This window comes from Leptosomus discolor, chromosome 12 (genome assembly GCF_034619465.1).
Source record: "Leptosomus discolor isolate bLepDis1 chromosome 12, bLepDis1.hap2, whole genome shotgun sequence".
Taxonomy (NCBI): Eukaryota; Metazoa; Chordata; class Aves; order Leptosomiformes; family Leptosomidae; genus Leptosomus; species Leptosomus discolor.
Window position 1 is genome coordinate 1,542,092 of NC_141402.1, and position 18,167 is coordinate 1,560,258.

Genomic DNA, 18,167 nt, shown 5'->3' on the forward strand with positions numbered 1-18,167 from the left:
TAGTCTTGGCGCTCCTTGTCCTCGTACAGCATGCCCAGGAGGACTGCGCCGGAGGAGAGCGACTGTCAGCGTCCCCCTCCCGTGCCCCTGTCTCCGTCCCCCCCCCGTCCTCGGGGCACCGCCGTTAGCGGGCCCCAACCGCAGGCAGGGTCTCATCCTGCGGGTCCAAGGAGCCGAGCACGAGCACCCCCAGGAGAGGAGAAGCTGGGGACAACCTGGCCATGCCAGGGGGGACACGAGAAGCCGTGCTGGGGACCTTTCCCGGGACTCACTGCTAATGCTGGTCTTGTTGAGGGCACTCCCCGTGCCCCAGAGCACGGCGATGGCGTAGAGCAGAGGGGCCTGCACCGGCTGCCGGGGCTCGGGCGCCCAACAGAAGAGAGTCACCAGGAGGGCGGCGTGGACGAGGGCTCCGGCCAGCAGCGGGATCTGCCGCCGCCAGCGCAGGGTGCAGAGAGCCAGGCCGGAGCAGGCCGAGGCGGAGCAGCCGTAGGCCAGGAGGAGATACGCCAGCTTCTCCAGCCCCAGGGCGCACACGCCGTAGTTCTGCGGCGAGGACCGGGCTCGGCATCACCCCGGTCGGGGCTGTCACCTCCCCGCCTCCTCAGCCGGTGGGGCTGTCCCCTCTCTTGTCACCCTGAGGACTCACCAGGGAGAAGCCGGTGCAGACGAAGAGCACCTCGAAGCCGCTGTAGATGAAGGCGGGGCAGAGGTGGCGCAGGCGATAGTCCCGCATGTGCTTGAAGGGCAGCTGGAAGATGTTCCCCCACCCGATGCTCCGCAGGTCGATCTCCTCCGTGGGCCGATACGCCGAGCCGCAGAGCACCAGGACCTGCCGGGTGGTGGTGGTGGTGGGTGAGGGGCACCCCGCTGACCTCCCCCCCGCCATGTCCTCCCGCCCAGCCCGCCCCGGCGCTCACCACCAGCATGGCGAGGAAGGCGGCCGCCATCAGGGCGCTCTCCACCACGATGAGGTTGACGCTGCGCGGGAGGCTCTGCAGCACCGTCTTGTTGAAGCCGGGCAGCGTGCCGTGGCTCAGGGTCCCTGCCGGGGGGTCGGGGGGGACACCACACCACGGCTCAGCCTCCACCGGGGAGGTCCCTACGCCATCCCACGGCGCTGAGCTGTCCCCCCGCGCGCTCACCGCAGTGCTTGACGCCGAAGAGCGTGTGGTTGAGCTGGTAGAGGTAGTTGTCGAGGAAGAAGAGCGTGGGGAGCTGAGCGCAGACGAAGCTCAGCTGCAAGACACAGAGCCAGGGGGTGAGGGTGGGGGGGTGTGCTCAGCACCGAGCCCCCCCCCCCCCTTCCAGCATGGCTCCCCCCTCGGCCCTCACGTGGAAGCAGGCGTAGAAGACGGTCTGGAAGACGACGATGTAGGCGTTGCAAGCGCCCCGCGGCGCCCGCTGCTGCTCCCGCACGTGCTCCTCCTTGTAGTGCACGTACTCGTAGTACTTCTGGGCCATCCTGCGGGGCGCGGCGCGTCAGCCCGTGACCCCCCCACCCCCCCCCCCAGCCTCTCCCCGTGGTGTGTCCGTGTGTCGTGTGTCCCCCCGTCCCCCCCCCCCCCCCCGGCCTCCTCCGCTGCCTACCGCGTGATGTAGTTGCCCATGGAAGCCCAGAGGGGCACGATGGCCACCCCGATGGCCACGGCGGAGGGCACCAGCGTGTAGTAGCGCTCCCAGTAGTTGCTGGAGACGAAGAGGGCGTAGACGCCCACCGCCAGGAACATGGCCCACTTGGTGCCGAAAAACCTGCCGAGGAGAGGAGAAGCAGGGGGGGCGGGGGAAGCGTGCCGGTGTGGGGGAGCGCGGGGGGGGGGGTGGGGGGGGCGGCGCCGCCGCCGCCGCCGTACCTGATGAGGACGGGGGTGTAGAGCAGCGCCGCGACGGGGGTGACGTTGATGCCCATCAGCACCTTGTGGTCGATGTCCTCCAGTTGGATGTTGCTGTACTTCACCTCCCGGTAGGTCTCGTCGTAGTGCAGGATCAGCTGCATCTGCAGGAGACCTGGGGAGGGGGCGGTGGGGGTTTCCAGCCATCGTCACCCCCCTCCCCTAAACCCCTGTGGGGGGGTTTCCCCGGGGGAGGGTCATGGCCCTACCGAGGTAGACGCCGTAGGTGAGCGTGCCGGCCAAGCTGGCGGCCAGCACGTTCTTGACCACGCCGAGGCGCTTGCGGCGGAAATATTTCTGCTCCTCCTCCTCCTCGTTGTAGTCGGGGTGAGCGCCCACAAAATCATCCAGCTGCAGGGGGGGACGGGCGGACCGACACCCCGACTGTCAGCCCCGGGGGATGGTCACGGTGGGTCCCAGTCCGTGTCCCCCCCCTCCCGCCTCCCCACGGGCTCACCTGCGCCTCCGTCCCCTCGGCTCCCAGCCCGGCGCCCCCCGCCGCCTCCTGGTAGGAGCTGGGGTCTTTCTCCATCGCTCCCTCGGGGTGGGCCTGGAGGGTGGTGGTGAGGGGGGGACGACGGACCCTGTCGGCACCCCCAAACCCTGCACCCGTGCGTCTTGTACCCCCAGAGCTGCACCCGTGGGCCCAGCGCCCCCAACCCCTTGCGCCCATATACGCTTTGCACCCCCGTGTCTTGCCCCCCCCCAGCCCCCGCACCTACGTGCTGGGCACCCCTGGAACCCGCACCCCGTGTCTTGCCCCCCCCCCCCCCCCCAGCCCCTGCACCCCCGCACTTAGCACCCCCAGTCCCGCACCCCATGTCTTGCCCCCCCCAGCCCCCGCACCCAGGTGCTGGGTACCCCCGGACCCCGCACCCCGTGTCTCGCCCCCCTCCAGCCCCCGCACCCCGTGTCTTGCCCCCCAGCCCCTGCACCCCCGCACTTACCACCCCCAGCCCCCGCACCCCGTGTCTCACCCCCCTCCAGCCCCCGCACCCCGTGTCTTGCCCCCCCAGCCCCTGCACCCCCGCACTTACCACCCCCAGCCCCCGCACCCCGTGTCTTGCCCCCCCCAGCCCCGCACCCACGTGCTGGGCACCCCCGGGCCCCGCTCCCCGGTACCGGAGCCGCGGGGGGGGGCGGGGCGGTCGCCGCTTCCTCTTTCGGACGGGGCGGGCGCGTTTAAAGGGGCCGCTCCCGCACCGGCCCCCCCCCCCCCCCCCCCCCCCCCCGGGACCCCTCAACCCTCCTCCCAGGGTCCCCAACCCCTCGTGTCCCACCGCCCCCCGGTCCCGCCCCCACCCGCGCCCGTCCTCAGCACCCTGACCCCCCCCCGCACAGCACCCATCCCATCCCAATCTGCACAGCACCGTGACCGCCCGCACAGCACCCATCCCACCCAACCTGCACAGCACCCTGACCCCCCCCGCACAGCACCCATCCCAATCTGCACAGCACCCTGACCCCCCCCCGCACAGCACCCATCCCAATCTGCACAGCACCGTGACCGCCCGCACAGCACCCATCGCACCCAATCTGCACAGCACCCTGACCCCTACCCAGCACCCATCGCACCCAATCTGCACAGCACCCTGACCCCCCCCAGCACCCATCCCACCCAACCTGCACAGCACCCTGACCCCCCCCGCACAGCACCCATCCCAATCTGCACAGCACCGTGACCGCCCGCACAGCACCCATCCCATCCCAATCTGCACAGCACCCTGACCCCCCCCGCACAGCACCCATCGCACTCAATCTGCACAGCACCCTGACCCCCCCCCAGCACCCATCCCATCCCAATCTGCACAGCACCGTGACCCCCCCCCGCACAGCACCCATCCCATCCCAATCTGCACAGCACCCTGACCCCCCCCCCGCACAGCACCCATCCCACCCAACCTGCACAGCACCCTGACCCCCCCCGCACAGCACCCATCCCACCCAACCTGCACAGCACCCTGACCCCCCCCGCACAGCACCCATCCCACCCAACCTGTACAGCACCCTGATCCCCCCCCCAGCACCCTGCTGCTCCTGCACAGCACCCACCCCAACCCGCAGAGCCCCCATTCCGCCCCCTGCACAGCACCCCGCTCCCCAGCACCCCTGTGTCGTGTCGTGTGTCCCCCCCCCCCCCAGCACCCCCAGCGCTCCCACCGGGCCCTGCTGTGGGTGCTGCCAGCTCGGGGCGGCCCGTGGTGCTGGGTGCTTGCTCCGGGCCCTGCTGCTCTCGCTTCCCCTTCCCGGCCTGGGTGATGTGGCAGGGTGCCCGAGCTGGGGGACACCCTGGGTTGGGGGGACACCCTGGGTTGGGGGTGCAGGGCTGGGTTGGGGGTGCAGGGCTGGTTCGGGACGTGGCGGGGCATATGCCTGTCCTCGTGTCACCCCAAACCCGGGCACATGGTGATGCCAGGGTGCCCGTGGCCCTGCGGTGTGGGGGCCCCGGGGCAGGGTGGGGAGGGTGAAATCTCCGTCACCGGGGGGGAGCCGGGGCAGGATCCGGCCCGGCCGGTAACGGGGGATTCTTGCGAGGCGGTGCAGAAGCAGCCAGCGCTGCGTGGGGAGGGTGCTGAGGGCGTGGGGGGGGGGGGGGGAAACGACACGGCAGGGGACAACCCTGGGAAAGGCCGGGGCAGTGGTGCAGGATGTGACCCCGGGGGCTGCCAGCGAGTGACACCCCTCCCCGAGTGTGTCCCCCCCCCCCGCCTTTGGTGAGGGCAAGAGGAGCCACCCCGGGGTGCTGGGGGGGGTAAAGGGCCCTTCCCAGGGGTGGGGGTCTGTGGTCCTGAAAGTGAGCAAGGCAGGGTGGGGGTGCAGCCCCCCCCCCCCCCCCCCCCCTCGCAGTGTGTCCCCCCCGGGGCTGATTTGGGTCCCCAGCACCGTGCAACCCCCACATCTGCGGCCACCCTCTGGTTTGGCTCTGGTGATGCCAACGGAGACCCTGGTTTTCCCCATCCCCAGGGGCCGTGTGGAGCATCTCCTCCCCGGGGCACGTCCCAAATTAGGATGGGGGACCCCAGTACCCCCCCCCCCCCCGCCCCCCCAGCGAGCCCACTCTGGGTGCTGACCCCCAGCTGTCCCTTGTGGGTCTCTCCACCGCGCTCGTGGCATCCTCCACGGACACAGGGGCTGCTCGGGGACGCCTGTGTCCCCATCGAAGCCGTGGCTGGCTCCTGAGGCTGCCCCGGGCATCGTGGCCAAAGCTCACGGTGCCAATTTGGAGTGCTGCCGGTGGTGGTGGTGGGGGAAACCATTCCCCCTTCCCTGGGGCAGGGGGGCTCCTGTGGGTCCCGCGGGGTGTGTGGCCACAGGGGCTGAGCCCTGGGGTGCGGTGGTGGGGCATGTGGGGCAGGGCTGCTGCCCTTCCTGTTTACCCAGAGGGGTAATTAGGGCCGGGCGGGCATGCGGGGCGCTGGCGTTGATGGAGGGGAGGCGAGGGCCGCGGCGCTGGGCAGGAGGAACCGGTGCCGGTGGGCAGGGTTGGGCACGTGGTGAGCCCAGAGCTCGGCTGGCCAGCGCTGGGGTGGGAGTGGGCAGCCCTGGACCCCTGGGGGGGGTCCATCAAGGGGTGTCGGTGGGGGTCCCTGTGGGTCAGGGTGCTCCTGGGGAGCAGGGTGAGGGGTGTCTGGGGGTCTATGGGGACCCCATCGGTCAGGATGTCCCAGGGGAGCAGGGTGAGGGGTGTCGGTGGGGGTCCCTGTGGGTCAGGGTGGCCCAGGGGAGTAGGGTGAGGGGTGTCTGGGGGTCTATGGGGACCCCATCGGTCAGGATGTCCCAGGGGAGCAGGGTGAGGGGTGTCTGTGGGGGTCCCTGTGGGTCAGGGTGGCCCAGGGGAGTAGGGTGAGGGGTGTCTGGGGGTCTATGGGGACCCCATCGGTCAGGATGTCCCAGGGGAGCAGGGTGAGGGGTGTCTGTGGGGGTCCCTGTGGGTCAGGGTGGCCCAGGGGAGCAGGGTGAGGGGTGTCTGGGGGTCTATGGGGACCCCATCGGTCAGGATGTCCCAGGGGAGCAGGGTGAGGGGTGTCTGTGGGGGTCCCTGTGGGTCAGGGTGCTCCTGGGGAGCAGGGTGAGGGGTGTCGGTGGGGTCTATAGGGACCCCATCGGTCAGGATGTCCCAGGGGAGCAGGGTGAGGGGTGTCTGTGGGGGTCCCTGTGGGTCAGGGTGGCCCAGGGGAGTAGGGTGAGGGGTGTCTGGGGGTCTATGGGGACCCCATCGGTCAGGATGTCCCAGGGGAGCAGGGTGAGGGGTGTCTGTGGGGGTCCCTGTGGGTCAGGGTGGCCCAGGGGAGTAGGGTGAGGGGTGTCGGTGGGGTCTATGGGGACCCCATCGGTCAGGATGTCCCAGGGGAGCAGGGTGAGGGGTGTCTGTGGGGTCCCTGTGGGTCAGGGTGGCCCAGGGGAGTAGGGTGAGGGGTGTCTGGGGGTCTATGGGGACCCCATCGGTCAGGATGTCCCAGGGGAGCAGGGTGAGGGGTGTCTGTGGGGGTCCCTGTGGGTCAGGGTGGCCCAGGGGAGTAGGGTGAGGGGTGTCTGGGGGTCTATGGGGACCCCATCGGTCAGGATGTCCCAGGGGAGCAGGGTGAGGGGTGTCTGTGGGGGTCCCTGTGGGTCAGGGTGGCCCAGGGGAGTAGGGTGAGGGGTGTCGGTGGGGTCTATGGGGACCCCATCGGTCAGGATGTCCCAGGGGAGCAGGGTGAGGGGTGTCTGTGGGGGTCCCTGTGGGTCAGGGTGGCCCAGGGGAGTAGGGTGAGGGGTGTCGGTGGGGTCTATGGGGACCCCATCGGTCAGGATGTCCCAGGGGAGCAGGGTGAGGGGTGTCTGTGGGGGTCCCTGTGGGTCAGGGTGGCCCAGGGGAGTAGGGTGAGGGGTGTCTGGGGGTCTATGGGGACCCCATCGGTCAGGATGTCCCAGGGGAGCAGGGTGAGGGGTGTCGGTGGGGGTCCCTGTGGGTCAGGGTGCTCCTGGGGAGCAGGGTGAGGGGTGTCGGTGGGGTCTATGGGGACCCCATCGGTCAGGATGTCCCAGGGGAGCAGGGTGAGGGGTGTCTGTGGGGGTCCCTGTGGGTCGGGGTGGCCCAGGGGAGCAGGGTGAGGGGTGTCTGGGGGTCTATGGGGACCCCATCGGTCAGGATGTCCCAGGGGAGCAGGGTGAGGGGTGTCTGTGGGGGTCCCTGTGGGTCAGGGTGGCCCAGGGGAGTAGGGTGAGGGGTGTCTGGGGGTCTATGGGGACCCCATCGGTCAGGATGTCCCAGGGGAGCAGGGTGAGGGGTGTCTGTGGGATCCCCGTGGGTCAGGGTGTCCCAGGGGAGCAGGGTGAAGGGTGTCTGTGAGGTCCCAGTGGGTCAAAGTTCATGGTGGTGGTTTGGTGGCCATGGGAGTTCCCCAGTGCCACCGTCCCATGGGGGAGGTCCGGTCCCATCCCATCCCATCCCATCCCATCCCATCCCATCCCATCCCATCCCGTCCCGTCCCGTCCCTTGTCCCCACTGCCAGCCCCGTGGAGGCGGGGCACAGTCCCTGCCCGCCCCTGGCCATGGGGCTCGGCCACCAGCCCCACAGCATTTAGGAGGGGCGCCCTGAGCCTCGGCAGTGCCAGCCTGGCCTCTCGCCACCACGCAGCCCCCCAGGTAGGCACCTCGGGGCCCCCAGGGAGTGGACACCCCCCCCCCCCTGTGCGGCACTCGGCTGGCCCCACGGCTGGGCTTCTCCAGCCCCACAGAGCTGGAGGCTGTGGGGCACCGGGCACCCCGCTGCGGGGGGGTTCCCTTGGGGAAGGGCATGGAGAGGGGCAGCGGGGGGACAGACGTGGGGCTGTGGCTCTGCCCCACCAGCTCTGGGGGTGGCTTCGTGTGCTGGTGGAGCCGTGCTGGGCCCAAAGGTGGGCTGGGCGGCAGCAGCTCATGGCCCCACGCCGGGGTCCCTGGGGATCCCCGTGGGTCAGCCCGGATGCTGCCCCACACCGGGGGTCCCTGGGGATCCCCGTGGGTCAGCCCGGATGCTGCCCCACGCCGGGGTCCCTGGGGATCCCCGTGGGTCAGCCCGGATGCTGCCCCACACCGGGGTCCCTGGGGATCCCCGTGGGTCAGCCCGGATGCTGCCCCACGCCGGGGTCCCTGGGGATCCCCGTGGGTCAGCCCGGATGCTGCCCCACACCGGGGTCCCTGGGGATCCCCGTGGGTCAGCCTGGATGCTGCCCCACATGGGGGTCCCTGGGGATCCCCGTGGGTCAGCCTGGATGCTGCCCCACGCCGGGGTCCCTGGGGATCCCCGTGGATCAGCCCGGATGCTGCCCCACGCCGGGGTCCCTGGGGATCCCCGTGGATCAGCCCGGATGCTGCCCCACACCAGGGTCCCTGGGGATCCCCATGGGTCAGCCTGGATGCTGCCCCACGCCGGGGTCCCTGGGGATCCCAGCCTGGGATGCTGCCCTGCATCTGGGGGCTCTGGGGTCCCCACGGGGTGACACCCCCCCCCCCCCCATCAGCAGGACAGCCCGGGTAGGTCCAGGGCCGGAGGCCGGCAGCCATCCCGGAGCACGGGGAGGGCCCGAGAATCCCAGGCATCCCCCGCTGGCTGCACCGGGGCCTCTGAGTCACCCCACGGCTGGGAGAGCCTGGAGCACCAAGCCACCCTTCAAAGGTGCCGCAGGAAGCCCGGGCTGGCTTGGGGTACGGGTGTCTCGCTGCGGGGTGACTCCTCTTGGGACCGAGCTGGCATCTCCGGCGCTTCCAGCCCCGGCGTAACCCACCCCGTGTCTGCCCCCCGCCCAGGGCCACCACCGCGCTCTCCGTGGAGACCAGCAGCTCCTGCCCGCAGCTCGGCATGCAGCAGCCCCTCGAGCCCCCCGGGCAGCAGCCCCCAGGTTTTGGCAAGTGCAGCCCCGGCAAGCGCAGCGATGCCGGGAAAGCTGCCGGGTGCGGCGGTGGCGACGGAGGCGTCGGGAAGGGGCCGGTGGTCTGCAGCGCTGTGAGGTGAGAGCGAGGGGCTGGGGCGGGGGGAGAAGGGAGAGGGGGGTGTGCTTGGGGTGAGGTGGGCAGGGGGTGCTGTGGCAGTGCCGGGGTGATGGGGTCCCCGGGTTGGTGCTGGCGAGGGATGCTGGGGGACAAGTGCGGGGTCCGTGGGCCCCCACATCCCAGCGTGGCCCAAGGGAGGAGACAAGGGACCGCTGGCGCTGCGGAGGGGGCATGAGGGGTCCTTGCTCCTGGCCGCAAGGGGAAGACTGAGGTGCGTGGGCGCCCTGCCCTCTCCCTCGGGACTCCGGGGCTCCAGTTTGATGCGGGGCTGGGGCGACGCGGAACTGGGAGGCTGGGACGGGGCTGGGATCCCTCTGACACCCCTATCCCCGCAGCGGGAACCCCTACGAGGGGCTGGTGAGCCGCCTGCGGGCAACCTGGCTCTCGGGGAGGACCCGGCCCCTGGAGTACCGCGTGGCCCAGCTGGAGGCCCTGGGACGCTTCCTGGAGGACAAGAAGCAGGACATCCTGGAGGCCACCGCCTTGGACATGGGCAAGGTGAGAGGGGGCGGGGGGGGGGGCGGGTGCTGGCCACCGGGGTGACATCTTTGGGGCCCTTCGTAGCCCCTCGTCTGGGCTTTGCATCCTCCTGGGTGGAGGTGCGGGGCTGTGGGCGCGGGGGTCCCCTCGTTGGGGTCCTTGATGTGCTCCAGGGCTGGTGCGGTGCCGGGTCCCTCCAGAGCTCTCTGTAGCTGGAGTAAGCGTAGGGACCGTGCCGCCGGGCCAGCTCGGCGCCACTAACCCAGTCCCTGGTGCGTTTCAACTGGGCAAAGCCCCCGTTGGCCGACGCGAGGTGGGAACCTCGGCGCTGCCGAGCTTCGCCCTCTGCCTCGCGTCCCCCCGTGGCTCCACGCGACCTCCGCGGCGAGGGTGATGCCCTGGGGTGCCCCTCGATCGCACCCGGGGTGACTGGTGTTGTGCAACGTGCCAGCCTTGCACATTCCTCCCAGGGCTTGCTCAGGGCCGGGGCGGCTCGCTGGCCTCGCAGGGACTGGTTTCTCTGGCACGGCGCCGAGCCCTGGCACGGGCAGGGCCCTGGCTGCGGCTCTGGGGTATTGCGGCACGCCGGGAGCCGCCGAGAAAGCGGGAGCATCCCCGCCGCGGCTGTGCCGGGCAGTCTCAGCTCCCCTCTTCTCTCCCCAGTGGCTTCAGGACCCTTTTCTCTCCCCCTTTTTCCCTTCCTGCCCCGTGCTGCAGCCCAGCGGCCCCCCGCACGCCTTCCCTCCCGCGGCGCTAGGGGCCGTTTCCGGAGGGGTGCCTTGCCCTGGCGCGGCGTAACTGGTCTTATGGGGTAGTGGTGGCGCTCAGACCCGAAGGACTCGTGTCTGTGGGCGTCTCGGCGCAGCGGCCCATGCCCTCAGACCCGGCTTTCAACATCCTGACATCTCCCAAGGCTTGTAATTGCTTTGTTTGTTTGGGGTGAGGGCCTTCTCCCTCAGCCAGGGGCTGATAGGCATCAGCACTCGAAGTGCGTCTTCGTCTCTCCTAATTGTAGGTAATTAGAGGCGGTTGTCTAGTAATACGCTTGTTATGCAGCCGGGCCTTCATAGTTAGATGGACAATTCACCTGGTCTTACGTATCTGAGGTGGGGACCTCACCCCCAGGGATGCCGGTTTCTCTCCGCCGAGGATTGGAGGCACTTGGGTGACCTCAGACTTAATGTCCCATCTCACAACCTTCGCGTCCCATCAAAACCCTTAATGGCCCATCTTCACCAGCAATTTCTTCATCGTCCCAGTGATGCAAGTGTCATCCCGGGCTGAGAGCGACCCCGTTGCTTCACCGGACATCCGATGGGCCTGCTGAGCCCGCGCGTCTAGGAGCAGCTCAGCCTCCTGGCAGCGGCACGTTTCCAGGCGCTTGAGTGGCACTGGGGACCTGAGGGTCTCTTGAGCGGGGTTTGGGGACCTGAGGGTCTCTTGAGTGGGATTTGGGGACCTGATGGTCTCTTGAGCGAGGCTTGGGGACCTGGAGGTCTCTTGAGTGAGGCTTGGGGACCTGAGGGTCTCTTGAGTGGGGTTTGGGGACCTGATGGTCTCTTGAGCGAGGTTTGGGGACCTGAAGGTATCTTGAGCGAGGCTTGGGGACCTGAGGGTCTCTTGAGTGAGGCTTGGGGACCTGAGGGTCTCTTGAGCGAGGCTTGGGGACCTGAAGGTCTCTTGAGTGAAGTTTGGGGACCTGATGGTCTCTTGAGCGAGGCTTGGGGACCTGAAGGTCTCTTGAGTGGGGTTTGGGGACTTGAGGGTCTCTTGAGTGAAGTTTAGGGACCTGATGGTCTCTTGAGCGAGGCTTGGGGACCTGAGGGTCTCTTGAGCAAAGTTTGGGGACCTGATGGTCTCTTGAGCGAGGCTTGGGGACCTGAAGGTCTCTTGAGCGAGGCTTGGGGACCTGAGGGTCTCTTGAGTGGGGTTTGGGGACCTGAGGGTCTCTTGAGCGGGGTTTGGGGACCTGGAGGTCTCTTGAGTGAGGCTTGGGGACCTGGAGGTCTCTTGAGCGGGGTTTGGGGACCTGAAGGTCTCTTGAGCAGGGCTTGGGGACCTGAAGGTCTCTTGAGCGGGGTTTGGGGACCTGGAGGTCTCTTGAGCGAGGCTTGGGGACCTGAGGGTCTCTTGAGTGGGGTTTGGGGACCTGAAGGTCTCTTGAGCGATGCTTGATGGTGGAGCAGGAGAGGTTGCTGCCTGGGAATCGACAACCAAACTTGCCCAAAGTCGTCTTTCGCTGCAGCGGTGGAGGAAGGCTCCCACCCAGGGGGGCTGTTTGGGTGGGAGGAGTCCGAAGGACGTTGAGGTGGCGGGTGTCAGAGCTGCGCCCACCGCGCTTCGCCCACACGCCTTGGCAGCGCGGGAGCTTTGCTCCTCCCGCTCTCCAGGGCGACGGAGGGGCTCGACCGAGCCCACGTCTCACGTCTTCTCCTGCAAGAACGGCCCCGAGTTGTGCTTCCCGGCAGCGGAGAGGACCCATTTCCATGGGCAGGAAGGGCCCCAGCAGCCCCTGCGACCCCGGCTCCGACGTCCCACCGCCGCTCCCGAGTCCCTGTCCCTTTAGGCATTGCCGGGGGGGGGACCTTGGAGAAACCTGCTGGGTTTGTTTAACTCCCCGACCGGGGGTGTCTCACCCCACCCACCTCTCCCACCGCCGTGGGAGCTACGGGGGGTTCCTGCCTGGGCCGGGAGCCTGGTGACGTTCCGCCGAGCTTCACCACGAGGCGCTTCATGAAGCGGTTGCTCTTCTTCCTCTTCCCCTTCGCACAAGCCACGATCAGTTTTGGGGCCCGGGCTGCGGGAGGGGGAGCTCAGGGCTTTGCTCCCAGCGGCCACGACACCAACGCAGCAGAGCGACAGCACCGTCCCGTCCCAGAGCTGCCTCTGACACCAGCACCAGGTTTTTTGGGGCTCTGGTGGCCTTGCTTGGTCCCCCCTTGGCTCAGGGCTCTGTTGCCCGGCGAGCAGTTCGCAGATGCTGAGGTCAGGAGGCTCTTAAATGTTGTCAAGATGTTAAATACTGTTTTTTTTTTTTTCTTTCCTCTGGCCAAATTCCTATTTTCATAAAATTTCAGGGACTGTGACATCCCCTGGGGGTTGCAGGAGGTGACAGCAACCTCTGCGTCATCGCTTCTACTCAAGAGCTTCTCCTGCTCTTCAAGGGGAGGGGGGGGATGTCTCCTGCGGATGGGGAGGAGATGGGGTCGGTGTTGGGGTGACGCTTACATGATGTCTGTCCCCAGCCGTCCTTTGAGGCCTTCTTCACCGAGATCCTCCTCTGCAAGAACGAGCTCAACGACGCCCTGAACAACCTGTGCCACTGGATGAAGGACGAGCACACGGGCAAGAACCTGGTGAGACAGAAGCTCTGGGCTGACCCGGGGAGGGAAGAAAGGGAGAGAGGAGCCGCTGGGGGCGAGGGGCAGAGAGGGTTGGGGAGGGCAGGGCTGGGCTGAGGCAGGGCAAGGGGCGGTGGGGACGGCGCTGGGGCGGTGGGGACGGCGCTGGGGCCGTGAGGACGGCGCTGAGGTGGTGGGGACGGCGCTGGGGCGGTGGGGACGGCGCTGAGGTGGTGGGGATGGCGCTGGGGCGGTGGGGACGGCGCTGAGGTGGTGGGGACGGTGCTGAGGTGGTGGGGACGGCGCTGGGGCGGTGGGGACGGTGCTGAGGTGGTGGGGACGGCGCTGGGGACGGCGCTGAGGTGGTGGGGACGGCGCTGAGGTGGTGGGGACGGCGCTGAGGTGGTGGGGACGGCGCTGGGGCGGTGGGGATGGTGCTGAGGTGGTGGGGACGGCGCTGAGGTGGTGGGGACGGCGCTGAGGTGGTGGGGACGGCGCTGGGGCGGTGGGGACGGTGCTGAGGTGGTGGGGACGGCGCTGGGGCGGTGGGGACGGCGCTGAGGTGGTGGGGACGGCGCTGAGGTGGTGGCCTCTCTCGCCAGGTGACGCAGCTGGACTCGGCCTTCATCCGCAAGGACCCCTACGGGGTGGTGCTCATCATCGCGCCCTGGAACTACCCCATCAACCTCCTCCTGGTGCCCCTCATCGGGGCCATCGCTGCTGGTGAGCTGACCCTCAGGCCTGGAGGATCCAGGCAGGGCTGGGCATCAGCGAGGGCGTCTGGCTGGGGGCATGGTCCCCTGGCCGGGCTGCCAGAAGGGCTGGCTGTCACCGTGTCACTGCTCCGACGTCCTGTCGGTCTCCCCCTCAGGTAACTGCGTCGTTGTCAAACCCTCGGAGACGAGCAAGAACACCGAGAGGCTTGTGGCCGAAACGCTGCCCTGCTACCTGGACAATGTGAGAAGCTCTTCTTGTCCCTGTCCATGTCCCTGTCCCTGTCCCTGTCCCTGCCCCAGGGACGTGGTGTTCCCAACCCTGCCTTGCACCGCCCCACCCCTGCTTTCAGGGGCTCCCGCACCTCCTTCCTCCCTGCCCGGCCAGTGACCACAGGCCCAGCAGCCAGGGATGCTGTCGGTGGGGACGGGGACGGGGGTGGCCCGGGCAGACGCTGACAGCGGGGGACCCTTCCTCTCCTGCCGCAGGACTGCTTTGCTGTGGTGACCGCCGGCGTGCAGGAGACCACCAGGCTGCTGGAGAACAAGTTCGACTACATCTTCTTCACCGGTACGTCCCGCGGGCCGGAGCAGAGCCCTGCCTGGGGGGTGCGGGATGAGGAAGAGGGGTTCCCCCCGGGCACCCCGCTCAGCGTGAGACGGTGGGCAGGCTGCGGGCAAGCAGGACCCCTTCCCTGCCCTCTGAGAAGGCCGGGCTCATGTTGGGGCTCTGGTCTGGGGATCTGCCACCAACGTGCCCGAGGATCTGACAGCCATAACTGGGATCTGTAACGGCCGAACTGGGGGATGGCGTGGTGGAGAGGGTGCCGGCGGTGAGGGCTCAGCCCCGCGTTGCGCCCCGCGGTGGGCGCAGGACAGGAGGGGGACGTGACGTCTTCCCTGGCCCTGGCTCCTCCTAAGGCTGAGGCCACGGGCTGGGCTGTAGCGTGGTGGGGTCCTCACCGTGCTGGGTCTTCTCCTGGCCCGCAGGCAGCCCCTCCGTGGGCAGGATCGTGATGACGGCCGCCGCCAAGCACCTGACGCCGGTGACGCTGGAGCTGGGGGGCAAGAACCCCTGCTACGTGTCCGACACCTGCGACGTGCAGAATGTGGCCCGGCGGGTGGCCTGGGGCCGCTTCTTCAACGCGGGGCAGACCTGCATCGCGCCCGACTACGTGCTGTGCAGCCTGGAGATGCAGGAGAAGCTGATGCCCGCCCTGCGCGAGGCCATCACCGAATTTTTCGGTTCCAACCCCAAGGAATCTCCCGACTTTGGGCGCATCGTGGGGGACAAGCAGTTCCGCCGCATCCGGGCGCTGCTGGGCAGCGGGCGCGTGGCCATCGGAGGACAGACGGACGAGAAGGAGCGCTACATCGGTGAGGGCCCGGGGCTTGTGGGGACCTCCCCCGCCCCGTGCACGGAGTGATGTGTCGCCATAACCCTTCCCCGCAGCTCCCACGGTGCTGGCGGACGTGCTGCCCTCGGATCCCGCCATGCAGGAGGAGATCTTCGGGCCCATCCTGCCCATCGTCGTCGTGGCCAACATGGACGAAGCCATTGACTTCATCAACGCGCGGCCGCGGCCCTTGGTCGTCTACGCCTTCTCCTGCGACTGCAAGGTGTGTGCAGTCCCTGGACCAGTCAAGGGCGGGGGGGGGGGGGGGGAGGGAAATGGGGCAGTAGGGCTCGTGGCCACCTTGCCGGCAGCCCAGGGCACGCTCCGCAGGGTCTTTGGAGCCCAGCTGCTCGGGGCACGGCGGCTGACGGGTGAGTTGGGTGATGTTCAACAAACCCTGCCCGTGGAGCCGGGCTGTGAGACCCACGTCCACCTTCTCTCCTTCCTTCCCAGGTGGTGAACCAGGTCCTGGAGCGGACAAGCAGCGGTGGCTTCTGCGGCAACGACACCCTGATGCACTTCACATTGATCTCGCTGCCCTTCGGGGGCATCGGTAGGTCCAAAGCCCCCCAACCCGCCTGCCCCTGGCCAGCGGGAGCCAGGCGTGACCCTACCCCCCGGGGCCTGAGCCGTGGTGAGGAGGGGTCTCAGGGGAGCCGGGGCACCCAGGCCCAGGGGGCTCAATGGTCTGGAGGGAAACCCACCAGTCGGAGCCCAGCAGCAGCCCTTTGCTTCGCTGCGCCAGGGCCGAGCTCTGGGGCTTTGCAGCCCCGTTTCTTGCTGAAGACGCGGGGAGGTTTCTTCTCCCCGTGTTCCCCACCCCCAGCACAGCGCTCCCCGAGTCCCCTTCATCTCCAGGGCAGGAAAAGCTGCCCCACTCGGTTATTTCCCTGGTATTTCTGAGCCACGTGGGCACCATGAGTGGATTTTGTACCGTGGTTGGGTTCCTGCCCTGCTCAGGCTTACCTGGGAGCTCCTCACGTGCGGCTCCCTTCGGTCTCTCCCTCACTGTGCTCCTCCTCTGGGAGCGCCCCCCACGCGTTGGGCTGCTTGGGCAGGCGACCCTCCTCCGGCCGACAGCGTGGCGCTGCGTAGGAGCCCGCTCAGGAGCAGGCTTGTCCATTCATTCTGCCTTTTGGGACCAAGGAGTAGGAGCAAAACACTTAGAAATGTCTGGAGAACCTTCTCGTGGTAACTTGGAGATCCTCCTGGGCAAGGAATTTCTGTTCTCCGGGGGCAGCAACCGTTGTTTTCTCAAGTGCCAAGGGAGGTCTGCCCAGCCCCGGTTGTAGCATCATCCAGGGAAGAGCAGAGGAAGCCTCTGGCGATGTTTCCCCAGAAGTCCTGGTCTCTTCCCCGGAATGTTCACTGGGGAAAATATCTCCGTTTTATGCCGCACGTGTTCGGCCTCTCTCGGGGCCGGCGGCTGATTCAGCCATAATAGGACGCCACGACAACGAAGCGCAATTAATTCCTCGCCTGACCATGGCTCAGGGAACAATTTTTGGTGGTTCCCGTACCGTAACTTATCTTTACGGCAGTGATTCAGCCCAACTGCCTCCAATTACCAGGCGAAGCCATTTTATAGCAGCCCGGTCAGGTGAAGGGTCTGAGGTCATCGGGGCGAGACGGCATTTGCCGAAGCTGCCGCGGGAGCTTGGATGTGAAGTCACGGGGCTGTTCACCGCGATGGGCAGCCTCAAGGTTAAACCAACCACAGGAATCTGGAGAACCGGTGTCGCCAACGTGACTTCAGTTTTTAAGAGCTCTGGGAAGAGGCTGACCTCCGTAGGCGCCCTGCTGGTAGCTCCTAACCGCGGGTCGGTACGGTGGAGCACCGCAGAGGGAAATCGAGCCTCGTAGACCCAGCGAAGCGTGTGGAGGTGACCGTAGGCCAGTAAAAATGAGGCACTTGGACCTCCAAAGAGGGGTGAGCTGCAGAAGGGTTTGCTGGACCGAGCAGCTGGAGAGCTGGCAAAGGCGGAGGGGAGGCTGAGATCTCCTCCGCGTTGCTCAGCAGCGGCAGCGTTTGCCTGAGAAAAGCCTGTCAAGGTTCCCTCGGGTTGCCAGCGCTGGGCGCAGGCAGGAGCGGCGTGTGTGTGTCCCCCACCCCAGTAGCGAGTTTGGACCTGTGCTGTGTGTTGCAGGGAACAGCGGCTTGGGGAAATACCACGGCAAGTTCACCTTCGACACCTTCACCCACCACCGCGGCTGCCTGCACCGCAACATGGGCCTGGAGGCCCTCAACGCCCCGCGCTACCCGCCCTACAGCCAGCAGAAGCTGGGGCTCCTGACGGCCGCCTTCGAGATCAAGCGCAAGGGCATGTGCACCCTCCTCTGAGGGGCCACCCGCCCCCCGACTCGGCGCGGGGTGGGGGAAGAAGAAAACCCACCCTCCCCAGCCGGCCGGTGTCCTCCTCCTCCCTCCTCGGCACCCGTTCCCCCGTTCCTTTGCCTCGCTGCCACCCTGACGCCCGGCGGGGACGGACATCTCCTCCTGCACCCTCGCTCCTCCCCGCCTGCTCCTTGCTCCGGACCGTTTGCCGGGAAGCGTCTGAAAATGGCAAAAAGTTCTTTTTCGCACCCCGGGCTTCTCTTCCCAGCAGGGAAATGGTCCCAGTGGGGCCGAGGACCAGCAGTTGCCCCCATCTCCTGTTAGATGGACCTTTCCTTCGGGGTGACCCTGGCTCTCCCTCCCCTCGGTGCCGGCTGTCGCTTTTCCCTCCGTGTCACCCTGCCTGTAGTAAAGACTTTGCATCGAGCTCTCCTGCCTGGCCTCGCCTCGCGCCTCCGTCACCCGGTTGGGGGGCTGCCGGGCAGGAATCCGTCCGCCTCGCCGCGGGGGGAGGGGTGCCCAGACCCCCAGTGTCCCCACCCATCACACTGACACCCCCAGCCACACCATCGCCACACGCCACCCCCCCCCACCCCCCCCCCAACCCCCGCCGCCTTGGGCTTGCGCCCACCTCCGTCGCCCCGTGCCCGGTGGCTGCGTGGGCGTGAGGTGCCCCGGGTTGGATTTGGGGCGCGGTTTGGCACCCGCGGAGGTTTTGGGGTGGAGCGGAGCCAGCGGTGACGTGCGGCGGGGCAGGCGGCCAAGAGGCAGAGCAGGAAGCTGGTGGCCTCGCTCGTTCGGGGAGAGGAGGCTGTCGCGGGGAGTGGAGTGGGTGGCTGCCTGCCCGCACCCTGCCCGCACCCTGCCCGCCCCACGGGCAGCTCCCCAGGGTCCTGGCTGCGGTGCTGGGGGGCTGGCCAGGCTCCCCGAGGCCACCTCCTCTGGGGAAGGCACCCCGTCAGCTGGGGCAGGGAGGGAACCTGCGGTTTGCAGC

General features: G+C 68.1%; 2 protein-coding genes across 2 annotated transcripts in view; one reads left to right on the forward strand and one right to left on the reverse strand.

Annotated features, from left to right (window-relative positions):
• Positions 1-2,424, reverse strand: part of LOC147414578 (protein unc-93 homolog B1-like) — a 4,607-nt gene extending 2,183 nt beyond the window's left edge. Inside the window, exons 1-10 of the mRNA XM_086472373.1 lie at positions 2,350-2,424; positions 2,102-2,243; positions 1,854-2,007; positions 1,591-1,752; positions 1,336-1,465; positions 1,146-1,239; positions 921-1,045; positions 650-832; positions 273-546; positions 4-43 (exon numbers count right to left, since the gene is read on the reverse strand). Coding sequence (XP_086328499.1) covers positions 4-43; positions 273-546; positions 650-832; positions 921-1,045; positions 1,146-1,239; positions 1,336-1,465; positions 1,591-1,752; positions 1,854-2,007; positions 2,102-2,243; positions 2,350-2,424 — 1,379 coding nt within the window. The remainder of the gene's footprint in view (positions 1-3; positions 44-272; positions 547-649; positions 833-920; positions 1,046-1,145; positions 1,240-1,335; positions 1,466-1,590; positions 1,753-1,853; positions 2,008-2,101; positions 2,244-2,349) is intronic.
• Positions 2,425-2,711: 287 nt separating this feature from the next.
• On the forward strand, positions 2,712-17,179 carry LOC147414579 (aldehyde dehydrogenase family 3 member B1-like). Its single transcript, XM_086472374.1, has 11 exons — positions 2,712-3,010; positions 8,665-8,865; positions 9,243-9,405; positions 12,633-12,743; positions 13,331-13,451; positions 13,600-13,685; positions 13,931-14,012; positions 14,432-14,818; positions 14,895-15,061; positions 15,292-15,391; positions 16,986-17,179. The coding sequence occupies exons 1-11, from the start codon at positions 2,712-2,714 to the stop codon at positions 17,177-17,179; spliced, it is 1,911 nt and encodes a 636-aa protein (XP_086328500.1).
• Positions 17,180-18,167: the final 988 nt, after the last annotated feature.